The 23,004-nt window shown below is 44.4% G+C and overlaps 1 protein-coding gene across 1 annotated transcript in view; it reads right to left on the bottom strand.

Moving 5' to 3' along the window:
* LOC115566115 (uncharacterized) overlaps positions 1-20,438 on the bottom strand; it is a 40,880-nt gene extending 20,442 nt beyond the window's left edge. The window contains exons 1-78 of the mRNA XM_030391838.1: positions 20,415-20,438; positions 19,528-19,695; positions 19,071-19,279; positions 18,867-18,961; positions 18,731-18,756; positions 18,543-18,564; positions 18,420-18,447; positions 18,230-18,314; positions 17,956-18,102; positions 17,659-17,870; positions 17,452-17,555; positions 17,240-17,358; positions 16,974-17,141; positions 16,561-16,760; positions 16,346-16,458; positions 16,044-16,150; positions 15,727-15,903; positions 15,311-15,461; positions 15,110-15,216; positions 14,793-14,969; positions 14,318-14,526; positions 14,114-14,208; positions 13,978-14,003; positions 13,790-13,811; positions 13,667-13,694; positions 13,477-13,561; positions 13,203-13,349; positions 12,906-13,117; positions 12,699-12,802; positions 12,487-12,605; positions 12,221-12,388; positions 11,808-12,007; positions 11,593-11,705; positions 11,285-11,391; positions 10,968-11,144; positions 10,493-10,701; positions 10,289-10,383; positions 10,153-10,178; positions 9,965-9,986; positions 9,841-9,868; positions 9,651-9,735; positions 9,377-9,523; positions 9,080-9,291; positions 8,873-8,976; positions 8,661-8,779; positions 8,395-8,562; positions 7,982-8,181; positions 7,767-7,879; positions 7,453-7,559; positions 7,136-7,312; positions 6,661-6,869; positions 6,457-6,551; positions 6,321-6,346; positions 6,133-6,154; positions 6,010-6,037; positions 5,820-5,904; positions 5,546-5,692; positions 5,249-5,460; positions 5,042-5,145; positions 4,830-4,948; positions 4,564-4,731; positions 4,151-4,350; positions 3,936-4,048; positions 3,614-3,720; positions 3,297-3,473; positions 2,822-3,030; positions 2,618-2,712; positions 2,482-2,507; positions 2,294-2,315; positions 2,171-2,198; positions 1,981-2,065; positions 1,707-1,853; positions 1,410-1,621; positions 1,203-1,306; positions 991-1,109; positions 725-892; positions 312-511; positions 97-209 (exon numbers count right to left, since the gene is read on the bottom strand). Coding sequence (XP_030247698.1) covers positions 97-209; positions 312-511; positions 725-892; positions 991-1,109; positions 1,203-1,306; positions 1,410-1,621; positions 1,707-1,853; positions 1,981-2,065; positions 2,171-2,198; positions 2,294-2,315; positions 2,482-2,507; positions 2,618-2,712; positions 2,822-3,030; positions 3,297-3,473; positions 3,614-3,720; positions 3,936-4,048; positions 4,151-4,350; positions 4,564-4,731; positions 4,830-4,948; positions 5,042-5,145; positions 5,249-5,460; positions 5,546-5,692; positions 5,820-5,904; positions 6,010-6,037; positions 6,133-6,154; positions 6,321-6,346; positions 6,457-6,551; positions 6,661-6,869; positions 7,136-7,312; positions 7,453-7,559; positions 7,767-7,879; positions 7,982-8,181; positions 8,395-8,562; positions 8,661-8,779; positions 8,873-8,976; positions 9,080-9,291; positions 9,377-9,523; positions 9,651-9,735; positions 9,841-9,868; positions 9,965-9,986; positions 10,153-10,178; positions 10,289-10,383; positions 10,493-10,701; positions 10,968-11,144; positions 11,285-11,391; positions 11,593-11,705; positions 11,808-12,007; positions 12,221-12,388; positions 12,487-12,605; positions 12,699-12,802; positions 12,906-13,117; positions 13,203-13,349; positions 13,477-13,561; positions 13,667-13,694; positions 13,790-13,811; positions 13,978-14,003; positions 14,114-14,208; positions 14,318-14,526; positions 14,793-14,969; positions 15,110-15,216; positions 15,311-15,461; positions 15,727-15,903; positions 16,044-16,150; positions 16,346-16,458; positions 16,561-16,760; positions 16,974-17,141; positions 17,240-17,358; positions 17,452-17,555; positions 17,659-17,870; positions 17,956-18,102; positions 18,230-18,314; positions 18,420-18,447; positions 18,543-18,564; positions 18,731-18,756; positions 18,867-18,961; positions 19,071-19,279; positions 19,528-19,695; positions 20,415-20,438 — 9,403 coding nt within the window. The remainder of the gene's footprint in view (positions 1-96; positions 210-311; positions 512-724; positions 893-990; positions 1,110-1,202; positions 1,307-1,409; positions 1,622-1,706; positions 1,854-1,980; positions 2,066-2,170; positions 2,199-2,293; positions 2,316-2,481; positions 2,508-2,617; positions 2,713-2,821; positions 3,031-3,296; positions 3,474-3,613; positions 3,721-3,935; positions 4,049-4,150; positions 4,351-4,563; positions 4,732-4,829; positions 4,949-5,041; positions 5,146-5,248; positions 5,461-5,545; positions 5,693-5,819; positions 5,905-6,009; positions 6,038-6,132; positions 6,155-6,320; positions 6,347-6,456; positions 6,552-6,660; positions 6,870-7,135; positions 7,313-7,452; positions 7,560-7,766; positions 7,880-7,981; positions 8,182-8,394; positions 8,563-8,660; positions 8,780-8,872; positions 8,977-9,079; positions 9,292-9,376; positions 9,524-9,650; positions 9,736-9,840; positions 9,869-9,964; positions 9,987-10,152; positions 10,179-10,288; positions 10,384-10,492; positions 10,702-10,967; positions 11,145-11,284; positions 11,392-11,592; positions 11,706-11,807; positions 12,008-12,220; positions 12,389-12,486; positions 12,606-12,698; positions 12,803-12,905; positions 13,118-13,202; positions 13,350-13,476; positions 13,562-13,666; positions 13,695-13,789; positions 13,812-13,977; positions 14,004-14,113; positions 14,209-14,317; positions 14,527-14,792; positions 14,970-15,109; positions 15,217-15,310; positions 15,462-15,726; positions 15,904-16,043; positions 16,151-16,345; positions 16,459-16,560; positions 16,761-16,973; positions 17,142-17,239; positions 17,359-17,451; positions 17,556-17,658; positions 17,871-17,955; positions 18,103-18,229; positions 18,315-18,419; positions 18,448-18,542; positions 18,565-18,730; positions 18,757-18,866; positions 18,962-19,070; positions 19,280-19,527; positions 19,696-20,414) is intronic.
* Positions 20,439-23,004: the final 2,566 nt, after the last annotated feature.

Here is a 23,004-nt window from a genome sequence, read left to right on the forward strand (position 1 = left end):
CTCCGTGTCACTTAAGCATACTGTTTCACAATTTCAAGTCCATGAAGGAGGCGCACACAAGCAACCACACGGCGCATTTCACTGCGTCTGCCGTACCTGTCTGGTTGATGACTCTGGGAGAACTTCTCAGGTAGCCCACCATAACGTCTGCGATTCCTTGTCGCGTGTGCATCGACATTGCAGGGAAAGCTCTGGCCAACCCACTCACGCTGCAAAGACAGAAAAGGAACGATCTCACACAATCCCTCCATAGCATTTTTTTTCTTTGGTTGGTGCCATGCAATTTTGCTTGTTCGTCAAATATTACTCACACGACATGGTAGTTTGTACAGCTTAGGTTTGAGGTTGCATTCTGCAGCATGGTTGGACTGAAACTTGGGAGGAGAGGTACCAGTTTCACACGGAACCAAAGAATCCAGTCGGTCCTCGTGAAATGCAGGAAATGCGGACTGATGATGTTGAAGGTGCTGTTCATTAGACGATCTCTCACAACAGGTTTGAAATCAGGGACCTGTCAAATCGTGACAGGAGAGCACTTAAACATCCCACAGCTTACATGCCGCAAGTACACCATACAGAATGCCAGAATGGATGTATCTAAACAATGGATTTAAACGAGTCCCCTGCAGCTGATGCAGACGTTTAGATACAAATCTCAGTACTGAGTGTGCTCCTCAAAAAGGCCAGGATTGTCCTTCTTTCTCCAGTGTCAATTGTAGCCTACCTCTCCATTTGCTGCCAGCTGTGTCAGGAAGTCATCTACATTTTCCAGAGCATTGCCCTCCTCAAGTCGCTCCAACACAATGTCGATTTGGTCTGTGTCATTGGAGGCTGCCAAGCTCAGTGTCAACTGTGCCAGCTGAGCAGGAGTGAGCGCTGACAACGAATCAGCCTACAAAAGGCAATTGATAGGAAATCAAACAACTGCAAAACCATAGGCCAGACATTTCAGTGTGGGAGAAGAAAAGTACAATCGCAGTCGGCACGTACACTAGAGAAGTTGGAATTGAGGGCTTGCAAATCCTGCAAGGTTGCAAAACCAGAGAAGTTGCCAAGGTTCGCCTGTAGCCACTCTATGCTACCTCCGCTAAATGAGACACAGCCAGGATCTGCAAAGAAGACAGAAACAAAGCCATTGGCAGGGTTTTACCACCACATGCTTTCCAGACTTGACCAAAACCAGGCCGAGGGCCTGCTTTTACCTGATGAGTCATTTTTTGAAAGGAATGGTTTGATGAAGTGAGTGAGGACTGCTTGCTGGCTTTCTCTCTCCATGGATGCCGTTTGGCCGCTGAATGCCTTGATGCTAAAATTTGAGAGGAGAGGTTTCAACATCAAAACAACCAGAACACTGCAGGTTCCTCTGAAATGGTGCTTACAGTGGAGAAATATATCAAATATTCGCTTACACAGTCTGGTACGTGAGGCAGCTGAAGTTGTTGGTGCTAAGGCAGAATAGGAAGTTGGGCGATGGATAGGCCAAAAATGGGCGAATCTTTGTGTGGAACCACCTGCGGACAAAGCCATCACTCTGCAGTTGTGCTTGGCTGAAGTTGGCAATTATCACCTCTCCAATAGCCTCAAGAGCATGTGATAAGGATGGATTGCTGGTGTTGGGGGCCTATAATTGGAGAAATGATTTAGCTTGATGCAGAATTTACACCGGGAGTCACAGTCACTTTGTGAAATTGTGGGACTGGATTTACCATGGTGGCGAATGTCTCCAGAGCCTGATCTAGCATAGGAGAAGCTTTTTCAAAGAAAAGTTTCCAGACCACGACCGGGTATGACGTTTGGTTTTCCACAGAGCATTTGAGCAGCGAGGCCAAGTTGGTGGATGTGAGATGTGTAGCCTGGGAAAATATAAGATAAGAAATTAAGCAAAAACATTCGCAGCCTATGGAGATTTGTCTCAGGATGACAATGTGGCAAAAGCCAAATCTTTTTCTAGGATTCGCAGCTCACATTAAATAGTCTTACCGAGGAACAGGCGTGGTCAGTGATGGTGAAACTGCACAGAGATTTGGAGGAATTGCCAGGAGACAGGTTCTGATTGAGTTGTGATCTGAGAAAAGCGGCGAAAAGAAAGACGTTCAGGCCGTAGCTGGATCGCGTAAAAGAACTTTACCTGCCCAAAACTCAGCACCGCACAAAACAGTCAGTCACCTACCTATCGACTGCAGCACAGATGAGGTCCTCTGTGAAAAGACAATATTCTCGTATCACACATTGTACATTCAGGATGTGATTTTTTCTCACCAAAGTTGAAACATCTGTAATTTTGAGGGCTTACCATTGACTGGGGTCCGCTTGCACTAGAGACGAGCAAAGCATAATTATAAGTCTAGTGGTACAAGCTTATTGAATTCAAAAAACTTCAATGTGGCCTTCTTAACAAAGGTACTGTGGCACACTTGTGCCCTGTAGACTTTGATCAAACATTGTATAATCCGTGTAACACAGCTATGGAAATGAACTTACCATGAAGGAAGCTGGAACTGAGCAACCTGTTTGAGAGAAGATCGAGATAATGGCATGGCATCAATACAGCTATCATTAAAGCATGGGTTTTGCGCTTTTCTGAAAACATTTGTCAAGAGAGTGTCGTGCCACCTACGTGTAAATGTCTCCTTGAGTGACTCAATGCCTGATCTCACACCCTGTGAAAGGGCCAGTGGCAGGGTTCTCAAACTTTGCCGCAGACCAGTGAGTCTGAAGGAAGACAACAGAAGTCATTGTGACTTGTCTGGGGCCACAGTTTGACACCAAGCAAACCCAAGATGTCTGTCTAACTGTGGAATACAGAAACATAATATCTTACATGGCTGCATAGGATGCACAGGTGATGTTGCGGGGGATCCCCACCAAGCTGCCAGGACCGAGGCTTGGCATTAGAGGAGCCAAATAGTCCTGGAACCACAGGCGAAAGTCTTGGGGCTCAAAGTCATGAAATTTAGGAGCAAGGGCCGTCAAGGTCAGGTTCAAGATGGTGTCTCGCACAATTGGATTTTTGAGGAAGGTGATGTTTCTCTGGAAGTAAAAGGATTGATGTTTCAGTTCAGGGGACATTTTACCCTTTTGAAATCACTGTGGAAAAGAGAGCAATCTTGGTGAAACAGTTGTTGTAATTCAGTGCATTTCACCAAGAAGCATAGGATAAAAGTATCATTTTGAGCCTCATCTTGGCCCGTTAATAGCTCCTGAAATAATTCATTGAGTGCAGGACAAGTTTTACACAGCCTGTTTGTCAGCCAACTTTGTGTCAAAATCCGACAATCTTCAAGTTAAGCATTCACCTGCTTGTTTATTTTTGCAAAAGCCTGGAAAAACGGATCCAACTGCTCATCATTTTCCAGCTCCGTCAAGCTGTTGAACACCTCCCTTACTACAGCCTCATCCTCGAAAGCGTCTCTGTCTGGGTCCAGGATCAGCTCAGCCTTTTGGTCTGGTGAGAGGGAGTCCGAAACTGCCAGCTGACGACACATACAAAGAGGATGCATCAATTGCTTTTCACTTTGACACGGCAAAAAGCACCCAAGTGCGCACACTTTTCTAGTTATGAAAATTGCGCTGCCCTTGTCGAGGAAAATTGGTAATTAATTGTATGACTCACCACAGAGAGGTTGAAGACTTTGAGCTCAGAGTATGTCGTGTATTTGGAAAATGGACCAAAGTTGGCTCCAAGCCATTCCGAATCACTCTGATTTCCCTGCCTGCAAGCTAAAGCACGTAGATGGACGTTAGCATAAATTACAATTCAGCAAACGTTATTTGTCACACACACACACACACACACACACACACACACACGCACGGAACAAGTCGAGTGCCAATTTCCTCTCCGTGTCACTTAAGTATACTGTTTCACAATTTCAAGTCCACGAAGGAGGCGCACACAAGCAACCACACGGCGCATTTCACTGCGTCTGCCGTACCTGTCTGGTTGATGACTCTAGGAGAACTTCTCAGGTAGCCCACCATAACGTCTGCGATTCCTTGTCGCGTGTGCATCGACATTGCAGGGAAAGCTCTGGCCAACCCACTCACGCTGCAAAGACAGAAAAGGAACGATCTCACACAATCCCTCCATAGCATTTTTTTACTTTGGTTGGTGCCATGCAATCTTGCTTGTTCGTCAAATATTACTCACACGACATGGTAGTTTGTACAGCTTAGGTTTGAGGTTGCATTCTGCAGCATGGTTGGACTGAAACTTGGGAGGAGAGGTACCAGTTTCACACGGAACCAAAGAATCCAGTCGGTCCTCGTGAAATGCAGGAAATGCGGACTGATGATGTTGAAGGTGCTGTTCATTAGACGATCTCTCACAACAGGTTTGAAATCAGGGACCTGTCAAATCGTGACAGGAGAGCACTTAAACATCCCACAGCTTACATGCCGCAAGTACACCATACAGAATGCCAGAATGGATGTATCTAAACAATGGATTTAAACGAGTCCCCTGCAGCTGATGCAGACGTTTAGATACAAATCTCAGTACTGAGTGTGCTCCTCAAAAAGGCCAGGATTGTCCTTCTTTCTCCAGTGTCAATTGTAGCCTACCTCTCCATTTGCTGCCAGCTGTGTCAGGAAGTCATCTACATTTTCCAGAGCATTGCCCTCCTCAAGTCGCTCCAACACAATGTCGATTTGGTCTGTGTCATTGGAGGCTGCCAAGCTCAGTGTCAACTGTGCCAGCTGAGCAGGAGTGAGCGCTGACAACGAATCAGCCTACAAAAGGCAATTGATAGGAAATCAAACAACTGCAAAACCATAGGCCAGACATTTCAGTGTGAGAGAAGAAAAGTACAATCGCAGTCGGCACGTACACTAGAGAAGTTGGAATTGAGGGCTTGCAAATCCTGCAAGGTTGCAAAACCAGAGAAGTTGCCAAGGTTCGCCTGTAGCCACTCTATGCTACCTCCGCTAAATGAGACACAGCCAGGATCTGCAAAGAAGACAGAAACAAAGCCATTGGCAGGGTTTTACCACCACATGCTTTCCAGACTTGACCAAAACCAGGCCGAGGGCCTGCTTTTACCTGATGAGTCATTTTTTGAAAGGAATGGTTTGATGAAGTGAGTGAGGACTGCTTGCTGGCTTTCTCTCTCCATGGATGCCGTTTGGCCGCTGAATGCCTTGATGCTAAAATTTGAGAGGAGAGGTTTCAACATCAAAACAACCAGAACACTGCAGGTTCCTCTGAAATGGTGCTTACAGTGGAGAAATATATCAAATATTCGCTTACACAGTCTGGTACGTGAGGCAGCTGAAGTTGTTGGTGCTAAGGCAGAATAGGAAGTTGGGCGATGGATAGGCCAAAAATGGGCGAATCTTTGTGTGGAACCACCTGCGGACAAAGCCATCACTCTGCAGTTGTGCTTGGCTGAAGTTGGCAATTATCACATCTCCAATAGCCTCAAGAGCATGTGATAAGGATGGATTGCTGGTGTTGGGGGCCTATAATTGGAGAAATGATTTAGCTTGATGCAGAATTTACACCGGGAGTCACAGTCACTTTGTGAAATTGTGGGACTGGATTTACCATGGTGGCGAATGTCTCCAGAGCCTGATCTAGCATAGGAGAAGCTTTTTCAAAGAAAAGTTTCCAGACCACGACCGGGTATGACGTTTGGTTTTCCACAGAGCATTTGAGCAGCGAGGCCAAGTTGGTGGATGTGAGATGTGTAGCCTGGGAAAATATAAGATAAGAAATTAAGCAAAAACATTCGCAGCCTATGGAGATTTGTCTCAGGATGACAATGTGGCAAAAGCCAAATCTTTTTCTAGGATTCGCAGCTCACATAAAATAGTCTTACCGAGGAACAGGCGTGGTCAGTGATGGTGAAACTGCACAGAGATTTGGAGGAATTGCCAGGAGACAGGTTCTGATTGAGTTGTGATCTGAGAAAAGCGGCGAAAAGAAAGACGTTCAGGCCGTAGCTGGATCGCGTAAAAGAACTTTACCTGCCCAAAACTCAGCACCGCACAAAACAGTCAGTCACCTACCTATCGACTGCAGCACAGATGAGGTCCTCTGTGAAAAGACAATATTCTCGTATCACACATTGTACATTCAGGATGTGATTTTTTCTCACCAAAGTTGAAACATCTGTAATTTTGAGGGCTTACCATTGACTGGGGTCCGCTTGCACTAGAGACGAGCAAAGCATAATTATAAGTCTAGTGGTACAAGCTTATTGAATTCAAAAAACTTCAATGTGGCCTTCTTAACAAAGGTACTGTGGCACACTTGTGCCCTGTAGACTTTGATCAAACATTGTATAATCCGTGTAACACAGCTATGGAAATGAACTTACCATGAAGGAAGCTGGAACTGAGCAACCTGTTTGAGAGAAGATCGAGATAATGGCATGGCATCAATACAGCTATCATTAAAGCATGGGTTTTGCGCTTTTCTGAAAACATTTGTCAAGAGAGTGTCGTGCCACCTACGTGTAAATGTCTCCTTGAGTGACTCAATGCCTGATCTCACACCCTGTGAAAGGGCCAGTGGCAGGGTTCTCAAACTTTGCCGCAGACCAGTGAGTCTGAAGGAAGACAACAGAAGTCATTGTGACTTGTCTGGGGCCACAGTTTGACACCAAGCAAACCCAAGATGTCTGTCTAACTGTGGAATACAGAAACATAATATCTTACATGGCTGCATAGGATGCACAGGTGATGTTGCGGGGGATCCCCACCAAGCTGCCAGGACCGAGGCTTGGCATTAGAGGAGCCAAATAGTCCTGGAACCACAGGCGAAAGTCTTGGGGCTCAAAGTCATGAAATTTAGGAGCAAGGGCCGTCAAGGTCAGGTTCAAGATGGTGTCTCGCACAATTGGATTTTTGAGGAAGGTGATGTTTCTCTGGAAGTAAAAGGATTGATGTTTCAGTTCAGGGGACATTTTACCCTTTTGAAATCACTGTGGAAAAGAGAGCAATCTTGGTGAAACAGTTGTTGTAATTCAGTGCATTTCACCAAGAAGCATAGGATAAAAGTATCATTTTGAGCCTCATCTTGGCCCGTTAATAGCTCCTGAAATAATTCATTGAGTGCAGGACAAGTTTTACACAGCCTGTTTGTCAGCCAACTTTGTGTCAAAATCCGACAATCTTCAAGTTAAGCATTCACCTGCTTGTTTATTTTTGCAAAAGCCTGGAAAAACGGATCCAACTGCTCATCATTTTCCAGCTCCGTCAAGCTGTTGAACACCTCCCTTACTACAGCCTCATCCTCGAAAGCGTCTCTGTCTGGGTCCAGGATCAGCTCAGCCTTTTGGTCTGGTGAGAGGGAGTCCGAAACTGCCAGCTGACGACACATACAAAGAGGATGCATCAATTGCTTTTCACTTTGACACGGCAAAAAGCACCCAAGTGCGCACACTTTTCTAGTTATGAAAATTGCGCTGCCCTTGTCGAGGAAAATTGGTAATTAATTGTATGACTCACCACAGAGAGGTTGAAGACTTTGAGCTCAGAGTATGTCGTGTATTTGGAAAATGGACCAAAGTTGGCTCCAAGCCATTCCGAATCACTCTGATTTCCCTGCCTGCAAGCTAAAGCACGTAGATGGACGTTAGCATAAATTACAATTCAGCAAACGTTATTTGTCACACACACACACACACACACACACACACACGGAACAAGTCGAGTGCCAATTTCCTCTCCGTGTCACTTAAGTATACTGTTTCACAATTTCAAGTCCACGAAGGAGGCGCACACAAGCAACCACACGGCGCATTTCACTGCGTCTGCCGTACCTGTCTGGTTGATGACTCTAGGAGAACTTCTCAGGTAGCCCACCATAACGTCTGCGATTCCTTGTCGCGTGTGCATCGACATTGCAGGGAAAGCTCTGGCCAACCCACTCACGCTGCAAAGACAGAAAAGGAACGATCTCACACAATCCCTCCATAGCATTTTTTTACTTTGGTTGGTGCCATGCAATCTTGCTTGTTCGTCAAATATTACTCACACGACATGGTAGTTTGTACAGCTTAGGTTTGAGGTTGCATTCTGCAGCATGGTTGGACTGAAACTTGGGAGGAGAGGTACCAGTTTCACACGGAACCAAAGAATCCAGTCGGTCCTCGTGAAATGCAGGAAATGCGGACTGATGATGTTGAAGGTGCTGTTCATTAGACGATCTCTCACAACAGGTTTGAAATCAGGGACCTGTCAAATCGTGACAGGAGAGCACTTAAACATCCCACAGCTTACATGCCGCAAGTACACCATACAGAATGCCAGAATGGATGTATCTAAACAATGGATTTAAACGAGTCCCCTGCAGCTGATGCAGACGTTTAGATACAAATCTCAGTACTGATTGTGCTCCTCAAAAAGGCCAGGATTGTCCTTCTTTCTCCAGTGTCAATTGTAGCCTACCTCTCCATTTGCTGCCAGCTGTGTCAGGAAGTCATCTACATTTTCCAGAGCATTGCCCTCCTCAAGTCGCTCCAACACAATGTCGATTTGGTCTGTGTCATTGGAGGCTGCCAAGCTCAGTGTCAACTGTGCCAGCTGAGCAGGAGTGAGCGCTGACAACGAATCAGCCTACAAAAGGCAATTGATAGGAAATCAAACAACTGCAAAACCATAGGCCAGACATTTCAGTGTGAGAGAAGAAAAGTACAATCGCAGTCGGCACGTACACTAGAGAAGTTGGAATTGAGGGCTTGCAAATCCTGCAAGGTTGCAAAACCAGAGAAGTTGCCAAGGTTCGCCTGTAGCCACTCTATGCTACCTCCGCTAAATGAGACACAGCCAGGATCTGCAAAGAAGACAGAAACAAAGCCATTGGCAGGGTTTTACCACCACATGCTTTCCAGACTTGACCAAAACCAGGCCGAGGGCCTGCTTTTACCTGATGAGTCATTTTTTGAAAGGAATGGTTTGATGAAGTGAGTGAGGACTGCTTGCTGGCTTTCTCTCTCCATGGATGCCGTTTGGCCGCTGAATGCCTTGATGCTAAAATTTGAGAGGAGAGGTTTCAACATCAAAACAACCAGAACACTGCAGGTTCCTCTGAAATGGTGCTTACAGTGGAGAAATATATCAAATATTCGCTTACACAGTCTGGTACGTGAGGCAGCTGAAGTTGTTGGTGCTAAGGCAGAATAGGAAGTTGGGCGATGGATAGGCCAAAAATGGGCGAATCTTTGTGTGGAACCACCTGCGGACAAAGCCATCACTCTGCAGTTGTGCTTGGCTGAAGTTGGCAATTATCACCTCTCCAATAGCCTCAAGAGCATGTGATAAGGATGGATTGCTGGTGTTGGGGGCCTATAATTGGAGAAATGATTTAGCTTGATGCAGAATTTACACCGGGAGTCACAGTCACTTTGTGAAATTGTGGGACTGGATTTACCATGGTGGCGAATGTCTCCAGAGCCTGATCTAGCATAGGAGAAGCTTTTTCAAAGAAAAGTTTCCAGACCACGACCGGGTATGACGTTTGGTTTTCCACAGAGCATTTGAGCAGCGAGGCCAAGTTGGTGGATGTGAGATGTGTAGCCTGGGAAAATATAAGATAAGAAATTAAGCAAAGACATTCGCAGCCTATGGAGATTTGTCTCAGGATGACAATGTGGCAAAAGCCAAATCTTTTTCTAGGATTCGCAGCTCACATAAAATAGTCTTACCGAGGAACAGGCGTGGTCAGTGATGGTGAAACTGCACAGAGATTTGGAGGAATTGCCAGGAGACAGGTTCTGATTGAGTTGTGATCTGAGAAAAGCGGCGAAAAGAAAGACGTTCAGGCCGTAGCTGGATCGCGTAAAAGAACTTTACCTGCCCAAAACTCAGCACCGCACAAAACAGTCAGTCACCTACCTATCGACTGCAGCACAGATGAGGTCCTCTGTGAAAAGACAATATTCTCGTATTACACATTGTACATTCAGGATGCTGATTTTTTCTCACCAAAGTTGAAACATCTGTAATTTTGAGGGCTTACCATTGACTGGGGTCCGCTTGCACTAGAGACGAGCAAAGCATAATTATAAGTCTAGTGGTACAAGCTTATTGAATTCAAAAAACTTCAATGTGGCCTTCTTAACAAAGGTACTGTGGCACACTTGTGCCCTGTAGACTTTGATCAAACATTGTATAATCCGTGTAACACAGCTATGGAAATGAACTTACCATGAAGGAAGCTGGAACTGAGCAACCTGTTTGAGAGAAGATCGAGATAATGGCATGGCATCAATACAGCTATCATTAAAGCATGGGTTTTGCGCTTTTCTGAAAACATTTGTCAAGAGAGTGTCGTGCCACCTACGTGTAAATGTCTCCTTGAGTGACTCAATGCCTGATCTCACACCCTGTGAAAGGGCCAGTGGCAGGGTTCTCAAACTTTGCCGCAGACCAGTGAGTCTGAAGGAAGACAACAGAAGTCATTGTGACTTGTCTGGGGCCACAGTTTGACACCAAGCAAACCCAAGATGTCTGTCTAACTGTGGAATACAGAAACATAATATCTTACATGGCTGCATAGGATGCACAGGTGATGTTGCGGGGGATCCCCACCAAGCTGCCAGGACCGAGGCTTGGCATTAGAGGAGCCAAATAGTCCTGGAACCACAGGCGAAAGTCTTGGGGCTCAAAGTCATGAAATTTAGGAGCAAGGGCCGTCAAGGTCAGGTTCAAGATGGTGTCTCGCACAATTGGATTTTTGAGGAAGGTGATGTTTCTCTGGAAGTAAAAGGATTGATGTTTCAGTTCAGGGGACATTTTACCCTTTTGAAATCACTGTGGAAAAGAGAGCAATCTTGGTGAAACAGTTGTTGTAATTCAGTGCATTTCACCAAGAAGCATAGGATAAAAGTATCATTTTGAGCCTCATCTTGGCCCGTTAATAGCTCCTGAAATAATTCATTGAGTGCAGGACAAGTTTTACACAGCCTGTTTGTCAGCCAACTTTGTGTCAAAATCCGACAATCTTCAAGTTAAGCATTCACCTGCTTGTTTATTTTTGCAAAAGCCTGGAAAAACGGATCCAACTGCTCATCATTTTCCAGCTCCGTCAAGCTGTTGAACACCTCCCTTACTACAGCCTCATCCTCGAAAGCGTCCCTGTCTGGGTCCAGGATCAGCTCAGCCTTTTGGTCTGGTGAGAGGGAGTCCGAAACTGCCAGCTGACGACACATACAAAGAGGATGCATCAATTGCTTTTCACTTTGACACGGCAAAAAGCACCCAAGTGCGCACACTTTTCTAGTTATGAAAATTGCGCTGCCCTTGTCGAGGAAAATTGGTAATTAATTGTATGACTCACCACAGAGAGGTTGAAGACTTTGAGCTCAGAGTATGTCGTGTATTTGGAAAATGGACCAAAGTTGGCTCCAAGCCATTCCGAATCACTCTGATTTCCCTGCCTGCAAGCTAAAGCACGTAGATGGACGTTAGCATAAATTACAATTCAGCAAACGTTATTTGTCACACACACACACACACACACACACGGAACAAGTCGAGTGCCAATTTCCTCTCCGTGTCACTTAAGTATACTGTTTCACAATTTCAAGTCCACGAAGGATGCGCACACAAGCAACCACACGGCGCATTTCACTGCGTCTGCCGTACCTGTCTGGTTGATGACTCCAGGAGAACTTCTCAGGTAGCCCACCATAACGTCTGCGATTCCTTGTCGCGTGTGCATCGACATTGCAGGGAAAGCTCTGGCCAACCCACTCACGCTGCAAAGACAGAAAAGGAACGATCTCACACAATCCCTCCATAGCATTTTTTTACTTTGGTTGGTGCCATGCAATCTTGCTTGTTCGTCAAATATTACTCACACGACATGGTAGTTTGTACAGCTTAGGTTTGAGGTTGCATTCTGCAGCATGGTTGGACTGAAACTTGGGAGGAGAGGTACCAGTTTCACACGGAACCAAAGAATCCAGTCGGTCCTCGTGAAATGCAGGAAATGCGGACTGATGATGTTGAAGGTGCTGTTCATTAGACGATCTCTCACAACAGGTTTGAAATCAGGGACCTGTCAAATCGTGACAGGAGAGCACTTAAACATCCCACAGCTTACATGCCGCAAGTACACCATACAGAATGCCAGAATGGATGTATCTAAACAATGGATTTAAACGAGTCCCCTGCAGCTGATGCAGACGTTTAGATACAAATCTCAGTACTGAGTGTGCTCCTCAAAAAGGCCAGGATTGTCCTTCTTTCTCCAGTGTCAATTGTAGCCTACCTCTCCATTTGCTGCCAGCTGTGTCAGGAAGTCATCTACATTTTCCAGAGCATTGCCCTCCTCAAGTCGCTCCAACACAATGTCGATTTGGTCTGTGTCATTGGAGGCTGCCAAGCTCAGTGTCAACTGTGCCAGCTGAGCAGGAGTGAGCGCTGACAACGAATCAGCCTACAAAAGGCAATTGATAGGAAATCAAACAACTGCAAAACCATAGGCCAGACATTTCAGTGTGGGAGAAGAAAAGTACAATCGCAGTCGGCACGTACACTAGAGAAGTTGGAATTGAGGGCTTGCAAATCCTGCAAGGTTGCAAAACCAGAGAAGTTGCCAAGGTTCGCCTGTAGCCACTCTATGCTACCTCCGCTAAATGAGACACAGCCAGGATCTGCAAAGAAGACAGAAACAAAGCCATTGGCAGGGTTTTACCACCACATGCTTTCCAGACTTGACCAAAACCAGGCCGAGGGCCTGCTTTTACCTGATGAGTCATTTTTTGAAAGGAATGGTTTGATGAAGTGAGTGAGGACTGCTTGCTGGCTTTCTCTCTCCATGGATGCCGTTTGGCCGCTGAATGCCTTGATGCTAAAATTTGAGAGGAGAGGTTTCAACATCAAAACAACCAGAACACTGCAGGTTCCTCTGAAATGGTGCTTACAGTGGAGAAATATATCAAATATTCGCTTACACAGTCTGGTACGTGAGGCAGCTGAAGTTGTTGGTGCTAAGGCAGAATAGGAAGTTGGGCGATGGATAGGCCAAAAATGGGCGAATCTTTGTGTGGAACCACCTGCGGACAAAGCCATCACTCTGCAGTTGTGCTTGGCTGAAGTTGGCAATTATCACCTCTCCAATAGCCTCAAGAGCATGTGATAAGGATGGATTGCTGGTGTTGGGGGCCTATAATTGGAGAAATGATTTAGCTTGATGCAGAATTTACACCGGGAGTCACAGTCACTTTGTGAAATTGTGGGACTGGATTTACCATGGTGGCGAATGTCTCCAGAGCCTGATCTAGCATAGGAGAAGCTTTTTCAAAGAAAAGTTTCCAGACCACGACCGGGTATGACGTTTGGTTTTCCACAGAGCATTTGAGCAGCGAGGCCAAGTTGGTGGATGTGAGATGTGTAGCCTGGGAAAATATAAGATAAGAAATTAAGCAAAAACATTCGCAGCCTATGGAGATTTGTCTCAGGATGACAATGTGGCAAAAGCCAAATCTTTTTCTAGGATTCGCAGCTCACATAAAATAGTCTTACCGAGGAACAGGCGTGGTCAGTGATGGTGAAACTGCACAGAGATTTGGAGGAATTGCCAGGAGACAGGTTCTGATTGAGTTGTGATCTGAGAAAAGCGGCGAAAAGAAAGACGTTCAGGCCGTAGCTGGATCGCGTAAAAGAACTTTACCTGCCCAAAACTCAGCACCGCACAAAACAGTCAGTCACCTACCTATCGACTGCAGCACAGATGAGGTCCTCTGTGAAAAGACAATATTCTCGTATCACACATTGTACATTCAGGATGTGATTTTTTCTCACCAAAGTTGAAACATCTGTAATTTTGAGGGCTTACCATTGACTGGGGTCCGCTTGCACTAGAGACGAGCAAAGCATAATTATAAGTCTAGTGGTACAAGCTTATTGAATTCAAAAAACTTCAATGTGGCCTTCTTAACAAAGGTACTGTGGCACACTTGTGCCCTGTAGACTTTGATCAAACATTGTATAATCCGTGTAACACAGCTATGGAAATGAACTTACCATGAAGGAAGCTGGAACTGAGCAACCTGTTTGAGAGAAGATCGAGATAATGGCATGGCATCAATACAGCTATCATTAAAGCATGGGTTTTGCGCTTTTCTGAAAACATTTGTCAAGAGAGTGTCGTGCCACCTACGTGTAAATGTCTCCTTGAGTGACTCAATGCCTGATCTCACACCCTGTGAAAGGGCCAGTGGCAGGGTTCTCAAACTTTGCCGCAGACCAGTGAGTCTGAAGGAAGACAACAGAAGTCATTGTGACTTGTCTGGGGCCACAGTTTGACACCAAGCAAACCCAAGATGTCTGTCTAACTGTGGAATACAGAAACATAATATCTTACATGGCTGCATAGGATGCACAGGTGATGTTGCGGGGGATCCCCACCAAGCTGCCAGGACCGAGGCTTGGCATTAGAGGAGCCAAATAGTCCTGGAACCACAGGCGAAAGTCTTGGGGCTCAAAGTCATGAAATTTAGGAGCAAGGGCCGTCAAGGTCAGGTTCAAGATGGTGTCTCGCACAATTGGATTTTTGAGGAAGGTGATGTTTCTCTGGAAGTAAAAGGATTGATGTTTCAGTTCAGGGGACATTTTACCCTTTTGAAATCACTGTGGAAAAGAGAGCAATCTTGGTGAAACAGTTGTTGTAATTCAGTGCATTTCACCAAGAAGCATAGGATAAAAGTATCATTTTGAGCCTCATCTTGGCCCGTTAATAGCTCCTGAAATAATTCATTGAGTGCAGGACAAGTTTTACACAGCCTGTTTGTCAGCCAACTTTGTGTCAAAATCCGACAATCTTCAAGTTAAGCATTCACCTGCTTGTTTATTTTTGCAAAAGCCTGGAAAAACGGATCCAACTGCTCATCATTTTCCAGCTCCGTCAAGCTGTTGAACACCTCCCTTACTACAGCCTCATCCTCGAAAGCGTCCCTGTCTGGGTCCAGGATCAGCTCAGCCTTTTGGTCTGGTGAGAGGGAGTCCGAAACTGCCAGCTGACGACACATACAAAGAGGATGCATCAATTGCTTTTCACTTTGACACGGCAAAAAGCACCCAAGTGCGCACACTTTTCTAGTTATGAAAATTGCGCTGCCCTTGTCGAGGAAAATTGGTAATTAATTGTATGACTCACCACAGAGAGGTTGAAGACTTTGAGCTCAGAGTATGTCGTGTATTTGGAAAATGGACCAAAGTTGGCTCCAAGCCATTCCGAATCACTCTGATTTCCCTGCCTGCAAGCTAAAGCACGTAGATGGACGTTAGCATAAATTGCAATTCAGCAAACGTTATTTGTCACACACACACACAGGGATCCCCACCAAGCTGCCAGGACCGAGGCTTGGCATTAGAGGAGCCAAATAGTCCTGGAACCACAGGCGAAAGTCTTGGGGCTCAAAGTCATGAAATTTAGGAGCAAGGGCCGTCAAGGTCAGGTTCAAGATGGTGTCTCGCACAATTGGATTTTTGAGGAAGGTGATGTTTCTCTGGAAGTAAAAGGATTGATGTTTCAGTTCAGGGGACATTTTACCCTTTTGAAATCACTGTGGAAAAGAGAGCAATCTTGGTGAAACAGTTGTTGTAATTCAGTGCATTTCACCAAGAAGCATAGGATAAAAGTATCATTTTGAGCCTCATCTTGGCCCGTTAATAGCTCCTGAAATAATTCATTGAGTGCAGGACAAGTTTTACACAGCCTGTTGTCAGCCAACTTTGTGTCAAAATCCGACAATCTTCAAGTTAAGCATTCACCTGCTTGTTTATTTTTGCAAAAGCCTGGAAAAACGGATCCAACTGCTCATCATTTTCCAGCTCCGTCAAGCTGTTGAACACCTCCCTTACTACAGCCTCATCCTCGAAAGCGTCCCTGTCTGGGTCCAGGATCAGCTCAGCCTTTTGGTCTGGTGAGAGGGAGTCCGAAACTGCCAGCTGACGACACATACAAAGAGGATGCATCAATTGCTTTTCACTTTGACACGGCAAAAAGCACCCAAGTGCGCACACTTTTCTAGTTATGAAAATTGCGCTGCCCTTGTCGAGGAAAATTGGTAATTAATTGTATGACTCACCACAGAGAGGTTGAAGACTTTGAGCTCAGAGTATGTCGTGTATTTGGAAAATGGACCAAAGTTGGCTCCAAGCCATTCCGAATCACTCTGATTTCCCTGCCTGCAAGCTAAAGCACGTAGATGGACGTTAGCATAAATTACAATTCAGCAAACGTTATTTGTCACACACACACACATACACGGAACAAGTCGAGTGCCAATTTCCTCTCCGTGTCACGTAAGTATACTGTTTCACAATTTCAAGTCCACGAAGGAGGCGCACACAAGCAACCACACGGCGCATTTCACTGCGTCTGCCGTACCTGTCTGGTTGATGACTCTAGGAGAACTTCTCAGGTAGCCCACCATAACGTCTGCGATTCCTTGTCGCGTGTGCATCGACATTGCAGGGAAAGCTCTGGCCAACCCACTCACGCTGCAAAGACAGAAAAGGAACGATCTCACACAATCCCTCCATAGCATTTTTTTACTTTGGTTGGTGCCATGCAATCTTGCTTGTTCGTCAAATATTACTCACACGACATGGTAGTTTGTACAGCTTAGGTTTGAGGTTGCATTCTGCAGCATGGTTGGACTGAAACTTGGGAGGAGAGGTACCAGTTTCACACGGAACCAAAGAATCCAGTCGGTCCTCGTGAAATGCAGGAAATGCGGACTGATGATGTTGAAGGTGCTGTTCATTAGACGATCTCTCACAACAGGTTTGAAATCAGGGACCTGTCAAATCGTGACAGGAGAGCACTTAAACATCCTACAGCTTACATGCCGCAAGTACACCATACAGAATGCCAGAATGGATGTATCTAAACAATGGATTTAAACGAGTCCCCTGCAGCTGATGCAGACGTTTAGATACAAATCTCAGTACTGAGTGTGCTCCTCAAAAAGGCCAGGATTGTCCTTCTTTCTCCAGTGTCAATTATAGCCTACCTCTCCATTTGCTGCCAGCTGTGTCAGGAAGTCATCTACATTTTCCAGAGCATTGCCCTCCTCAAGTCGCTCCAACACAATGTCGATTTGGTCTGTGTCATTGGAGGCTGCCAAGCTCAGTGTCAACTGTGCCAGCTGAGCAGGAGTGAGCGCTGACAACGAATCAGCCTACAAAAGGCAATTGATAGGAAATCAAACAACTGCAAAACCATAGGCCAGACATTTCAGTGTGGGAGAAGAAAAGTACAATCGCAGTCGGCACGTACACTAGAGAAGTTGGAATTGAGGGCTTGCAAATCCTGCAAGGTTGCAAAACCAGAGAAGTTGCCAAGGTTCGCCTGTAGCCACTCTATGCTACCTCCGCTAAATGAGACACAGCCAGGATCTGCAAAGAAGACAGAAACAAAGCCATTGGCAGGGTTTTACCACCACATGCTTTCCAGACTTGACCAAAACCAGGCCGAGGGCCTGCTTTTACCTGATGAGTCATTTTTTGAAAGGAATGGTTTGATGAAGTGAGTGAGGACTGCTTGCTGGCTTTCTCTCTCCATGGATGCCGTTTGGCCGCTGAATGCCTTGATGCTAAAATTTGAGAGGAGAGGTTTCAACATCAAAACAACCAGAACACTGCAGGTTCCTCTGAAATGGTGCTTACAGTGGAGAAATATATCAAATATTCGCTTACACAGTCTGGTACGTGAGGCAGCTGAAGTTGTTGGTGCTAAGGCAGAATAGGAAGTTGGGCGATGGATAGGCCAAAAATGGGCGAATCTTTGTGTGGAACCACCTGCGGACAAAGCCATCACTCTGCAGTTGTGCTTGGCTGAAGTTGGCAATTATCACCTCTCCAATAGCCTCAAGAGCATGTGATAAGGATGGATTGCTGGTGTTGGGGGCCTATAATTGGAGAAATGATTTAGCTTGATGCAGAATTTACACCGGGAGTCACAGTCACTTTGTGAAATTGTGGGACTGGATTTACCATGGTGGCGAATGTCTCCAGAGCCTGATCTAGCATAGGAGAAGCTTTTTCAAAGAAAAGTTTCCAGACCACGACCGGGTATGACGTTTGGTTTTCCACAGAGCATTTGAGCAGCGAGGCCAAGTTGGTGGATGTGAGATGTGTAGCCTGGGAAAATATAAGATAAGAAATTAAGCAAAGACATTCGCAGCCTATGGAGATTTGTCTCAGGATGACAATGTGGCAAAAGCCAAATCTTTTTCTAGGATTCGCAGCTCACATAAAATAGTCTTACCGAGGAACAGGCGTGGTCAGTGATGGTGAAACTGCACAGAGATTTGGAGGAATTGCCAGGAGACAGGTTCTGATTGAGTTGTGATCTGAGAAAAGCGGCGAAAAGAAAGACGTTCAGGCCGTAGCTGGATCGCGTAAAAGAACTTTACCTGCCCAAAACTCAGCACCGCACAAAACAGTCAGTCACCTACCTATCGACTGCAGCACAGATGAGGTCCTCTGTGAAAAGACAATATTCTCGTATTACACATTGTACATTCAGGATGCGATTTTTTCTCACCAAAGTTGAAACATCTGTAATTTTGAGGGCTTACCATTGACTGGGGTCCGCTTGCACTAGAGACGAGCAAAGCATAATTATAAGTCTAGTGGTACAAGCTTATTGAATTCAAAAAACTTCAATGTGGCCTTCTTAACAAAGGTACTGTGGCACACTTGTGCCCTGTAGACTTTGATCAAACATTGTATAATCCGTGTAACACAGCTATGGAAATGAACTTACCATGAAGGAAGCTGGAACTGAGCAACCTGTTTGAGAGAAGATCGAGATAATGGCATGGCATCAATACAGCTATCATTAAAGCATGGGTTTTGCGCTTTTCTGAAAACATTTGTCAAGAGAGTGTCGTGCCACCTACGTGTAAATGTCTCCTTGAGTGACTCAATGCCTGATCTCACACCCTGTGAAAGGGCCAGTGGCAGGGTTCTCAAACTTTGCCGCAGACCAGTGAGTCTGAAGGAAGACAACAGAAGTCATTGTGACTTGTCTGGGGCCACAGTTTGACACCAAGCAAACCCAAGATGTCTGTCTAACTGTGGAATACAGAAACATAATATCTTACATGGCTGCATAGGATGCACAGGTGATGTTGCGGGGGATCCCCACCAAGCTGCCAGGACCGAGGCTTGGCATTAGAGGAGCCAAATAGTCCTGGAACCACAGGCGAAAGTCTTGGGGCTCAAAGTCATGAAATTTAGGAGCAAGGGCCGTCAAGGTCAGGTTCAAGATGGTGTCTCGCACAATTGGATTTTTGAGGAAGGTGATGTTTCTCTGGAAGTAAAAGGATTGATGTTTCAGTTCAGGGGACATTTTACCTTTTTGAAATCACTGTGGAAAAGAGAGCAATCTTGGTGAAACAGTTGTTGTAATTCAGTGCATTTCACCAAGAAGCATAGGATAAAAGTATCATTTTGAGCCTCATCTTGGCCCGTTAATAGCTCCTGAAAAAAAGTTTTACACAGCCTGTATGTCAGCCAACTTTGTATCAAAATCAGACAATCTCAAAGTTAAGCATTTACCTGTTTGCTTGTGTTTGCAAAAGCCTGGAAAAACGGATCCAACTGCTCATCATTGTCCAGCTCTGTCAAGCTGTTGAACACCTCCCTTACTATGGCCTCATCCTCTCTCTCTAGATCCAGGATCAGCTCAGCCTTCTGGTCTGGTGTGAGTTGTTCGAAAGCATCTTTCTATAATTTTCAGAATTGTTTTTATTTACTCATACATCATCATATTCAAGTATCATATTCATCTATTAAGTATTGAAAATTAACATTTGGTCAACTTTTTTGACCACATTCTTTTTAGTACATTCATATTACAATATTTGACTCACTGCAGAGAAATTGTTATTCATTTCTTTCAGTTCTTGTAGACTTGCAAAGAGTAAAAAACTTCCGAGGTTCCTCTGAAGCCACTCTTCACTTCCATTTACATTCTGTGTGCATCCAGGCTCTGTAAATTTTTTCAAAATATTAAAGACTCCAAAAAAATTTAAACAAAGGAAAATATTTTATATCAGTTAATCATGTTGCTATGATTTTCTTTGTTCATACCCAATGTCAAATAAAATGACTGTTGACACACATTTCTATACTTTTACCTGGTGAGTTCTCTCTTGATAAATAGAGTCGAATGAAGTGTGTATAGATTTTTTTCTTCTCCATTCTCTTAGACATCTCCAGTTCATCACTCAAAGCCTGAATCCTTGAACATAAAAAATGGACTATTAATTTTTAGATCATCAGTGAACAGACAAGAACAATATAAAAATATGCATAGAAGATCACAATTTTATTTCACCATGGACCCTTTTTTGGCAACTGTACATATCCATTACAGCCTTTGTGGCATTTTTTGAATTTTTATGTTTTTATCTATGTTGACAGTTTTTTTTTCCTTTTTGTACCTTTTGTGCCAGATCACTGCTCATCACGTCAAAATGTGTGATATCAAAACTAATCTATACACTATTTTGACCTATCATGATGAAAAACCTTCCTTAATTTCTATGTGTCGATTCTCTTGGGCCTGGTCTCATAAGGCTTCACCTTAAAACGGCACTATGTGTCATCAACTCTTTTTTCATTGGTTTCATAAGGGCCTGAAAGATGTTGGGCCCTATTTAGACAGTCTATGGCGCATGGTCTAAAGCACAAAGAGCTAATGCATTTAGGACATTGTCCAAGTCCATTTTGCTCGGTAAGTCATGGATAACAATTGAGGTGCATGGCGCAAAGATGTTGTATTAAGACTCTGAATAAGTCATAGGTGTGTTTCGGGCAGAACATAAATTAAAAGAATTCCAGTGTGGCATATATTTCACAGTGGCACTCTTCTTCACTGAGGGATAGGGATGTGGCCATTGGCTGGTCAATCCTCTGCCCTGCCATTTCACAATCTACTGTCCCATCAACAACTCTGTTAGATTGGATATTTCATGTTATTTTAATGCTCCCGACACACTGTCAAGGTTCATACAGTAAAACAGTTTTGTGGGAAACAGCTATCATGATAAATCCTGAGATCCTGACATACAACATATTTATTATAGAAGCTTCAATTTTAATTTTGTTGGCTTTGGAGAGTTTATAACTACAGCTTTTAGTTTTGCTCATTAAATGTGCCACAATATTTGTTATTAGTGACATTGCTGTGTACATGAAAATTATATAATAATAATGTAAACCGGTGTAAAACCGGCCTGTGTAGGCACATGTTACTATCTGAATAATGCGTTCTTTAAGTAAAAGACAACAGACTGAAAACAGATAGCAATCTACCATCAGTGCACCTGAGCTTTTAGACCAGCACATCCAGGGGCACAAGTAGTTTAGCTTAGCAGTATTTAGCCATATTTTAGAAATAGCAACAACCCCAAATTTATTTTACCTATAGACTAACTAACAAAAGAAAGTAAATTCTAAATCAGGGACAGGGACATAATTCTCTTCCAGAGAGAAGCCTACTGGATACAATTTCTCAACACTCTGATTCCAAAGGGACAGAATGAGGAGATTACATTTACCTTTCTGTGCTACAAATATGTGCTACATTGTTTATTCTGATACAGTTAAGTGCTATTTTGTTGTGAGATTTTGTTTTGTTTTGTTTGTATGAGACCCTGTGTGGTCATTTGCTCTCCTTCAAAAGAATACAGCCTTTCCTTTTGGGGTTTATCTGTTGTGCAGTTTTGGATAATCTATAATTAGCATACCTGTGTAGTTTTACTGTGAATTTGCCAGAATACACGCTGAAGAAGGGCGTCTTGCCCAGAACCTCCGGTTGGCAAGAATAGATGGGATAATGGGAGTGCTGTCTTTTATTTTTCTTTTGTTTATTTACTACAAGGGGGATTTAGCATCCCATACTAAGGCCAAATACATGAGTTGAGTGCGTTGTTTGTGTAAGAGATAAAATGTAATTTTATTTGACCATGTCCCTGTCCCGGGTAACAGATCAAGGGATAACCCCTCACCCCTACTTGTTTCATTTCACAATCTCAAACAATTCTAGTTCATAGTCTTTTGTATTTTGTATTCTTATTCTATTTTTACATGTTGTTGAGCAATAAAGGACATTGAAATTGTTGGGACCCTCACAACAGTGGCCCTAACAGTAGAGTGGCCTGCGTGTAGACCAAAGTGCACCGACCCTCTTGTCCAGTAGTTTGCGCTGATTGTCACAGTCCTCCCAGGTTTGAAAACTCCCATCTCCCCAATGTCTGAGAATGCACCTGAACACACCTGTCAGTTCCAGGCAGCAACAGGATACATGAAGAAAATAATAACAGCTGCACGCCTGTTTCACAGCAGTCCCACTCTAAGGTGTCGCTGGAAGCATCAGCTTTCACCTGCGCAGCTGTTACTTAAAGGGAGCACACAAACATTTCGATTCTACATGTCTTTTACCTTGCTTGGCAAGCCAAAACTGCCCTGTGTTTACCAAACACGTTCCGAATCCAGAAGAGAGCTGTGCAACCAGCCTCTCTCAATCCACTTTGACCAGTTTTCATGCAGAGGAAGCAAGTGGGATGAAAGAAGACGGACACTTTGCTGCTAACAATGCGGTCACAATTGAGGTTTATTTAGTGTCTGGGCAGATACTATGTGCATGTGTTGAATGCTTTTTAGCTACATTGTTTTGTACGTTTGTGGAACTTAGTCCTATTTGCTACTAGTTTTACACTGTAAAACACTGTTTGTTGCTTGCTTTTCTTTGTGATCATCATAAGATGACTCGAGTCTTTCCACTCCATGGAGCATTGTAAGAATGCTTTATTTAAGTGGAGGAGGAGAAGGAGGGCTGCGATGCATCTCTGTGTGCATGGTGTGTGCATGAATCTCAGTCCTCTGATCGGACAGGACAGGTGATATCATTCTGATAAATATAAATTTGAAATCTTCTGCATTATTTAACTTTGAACCAATTGCAGGCTGCAACTGCTTTTTTATCCAACCAACATCACTTTGCTATCTGCATTTAAATTGGTATCAATT

The sequence above is a fragment of the Sparus aurata genome, chromosome 16, assembly GCF_900880675.1.
Source record: "Sparus aurata chromosome 16, fSpaAur1.1, whole genome shotgun sequence".
Taxonomy (NCBI): Eukaryota; Metazoa; Chordata; class Actinopteri; order Spariformes; family Sparidae; genus Sparus; species Sparus aurata.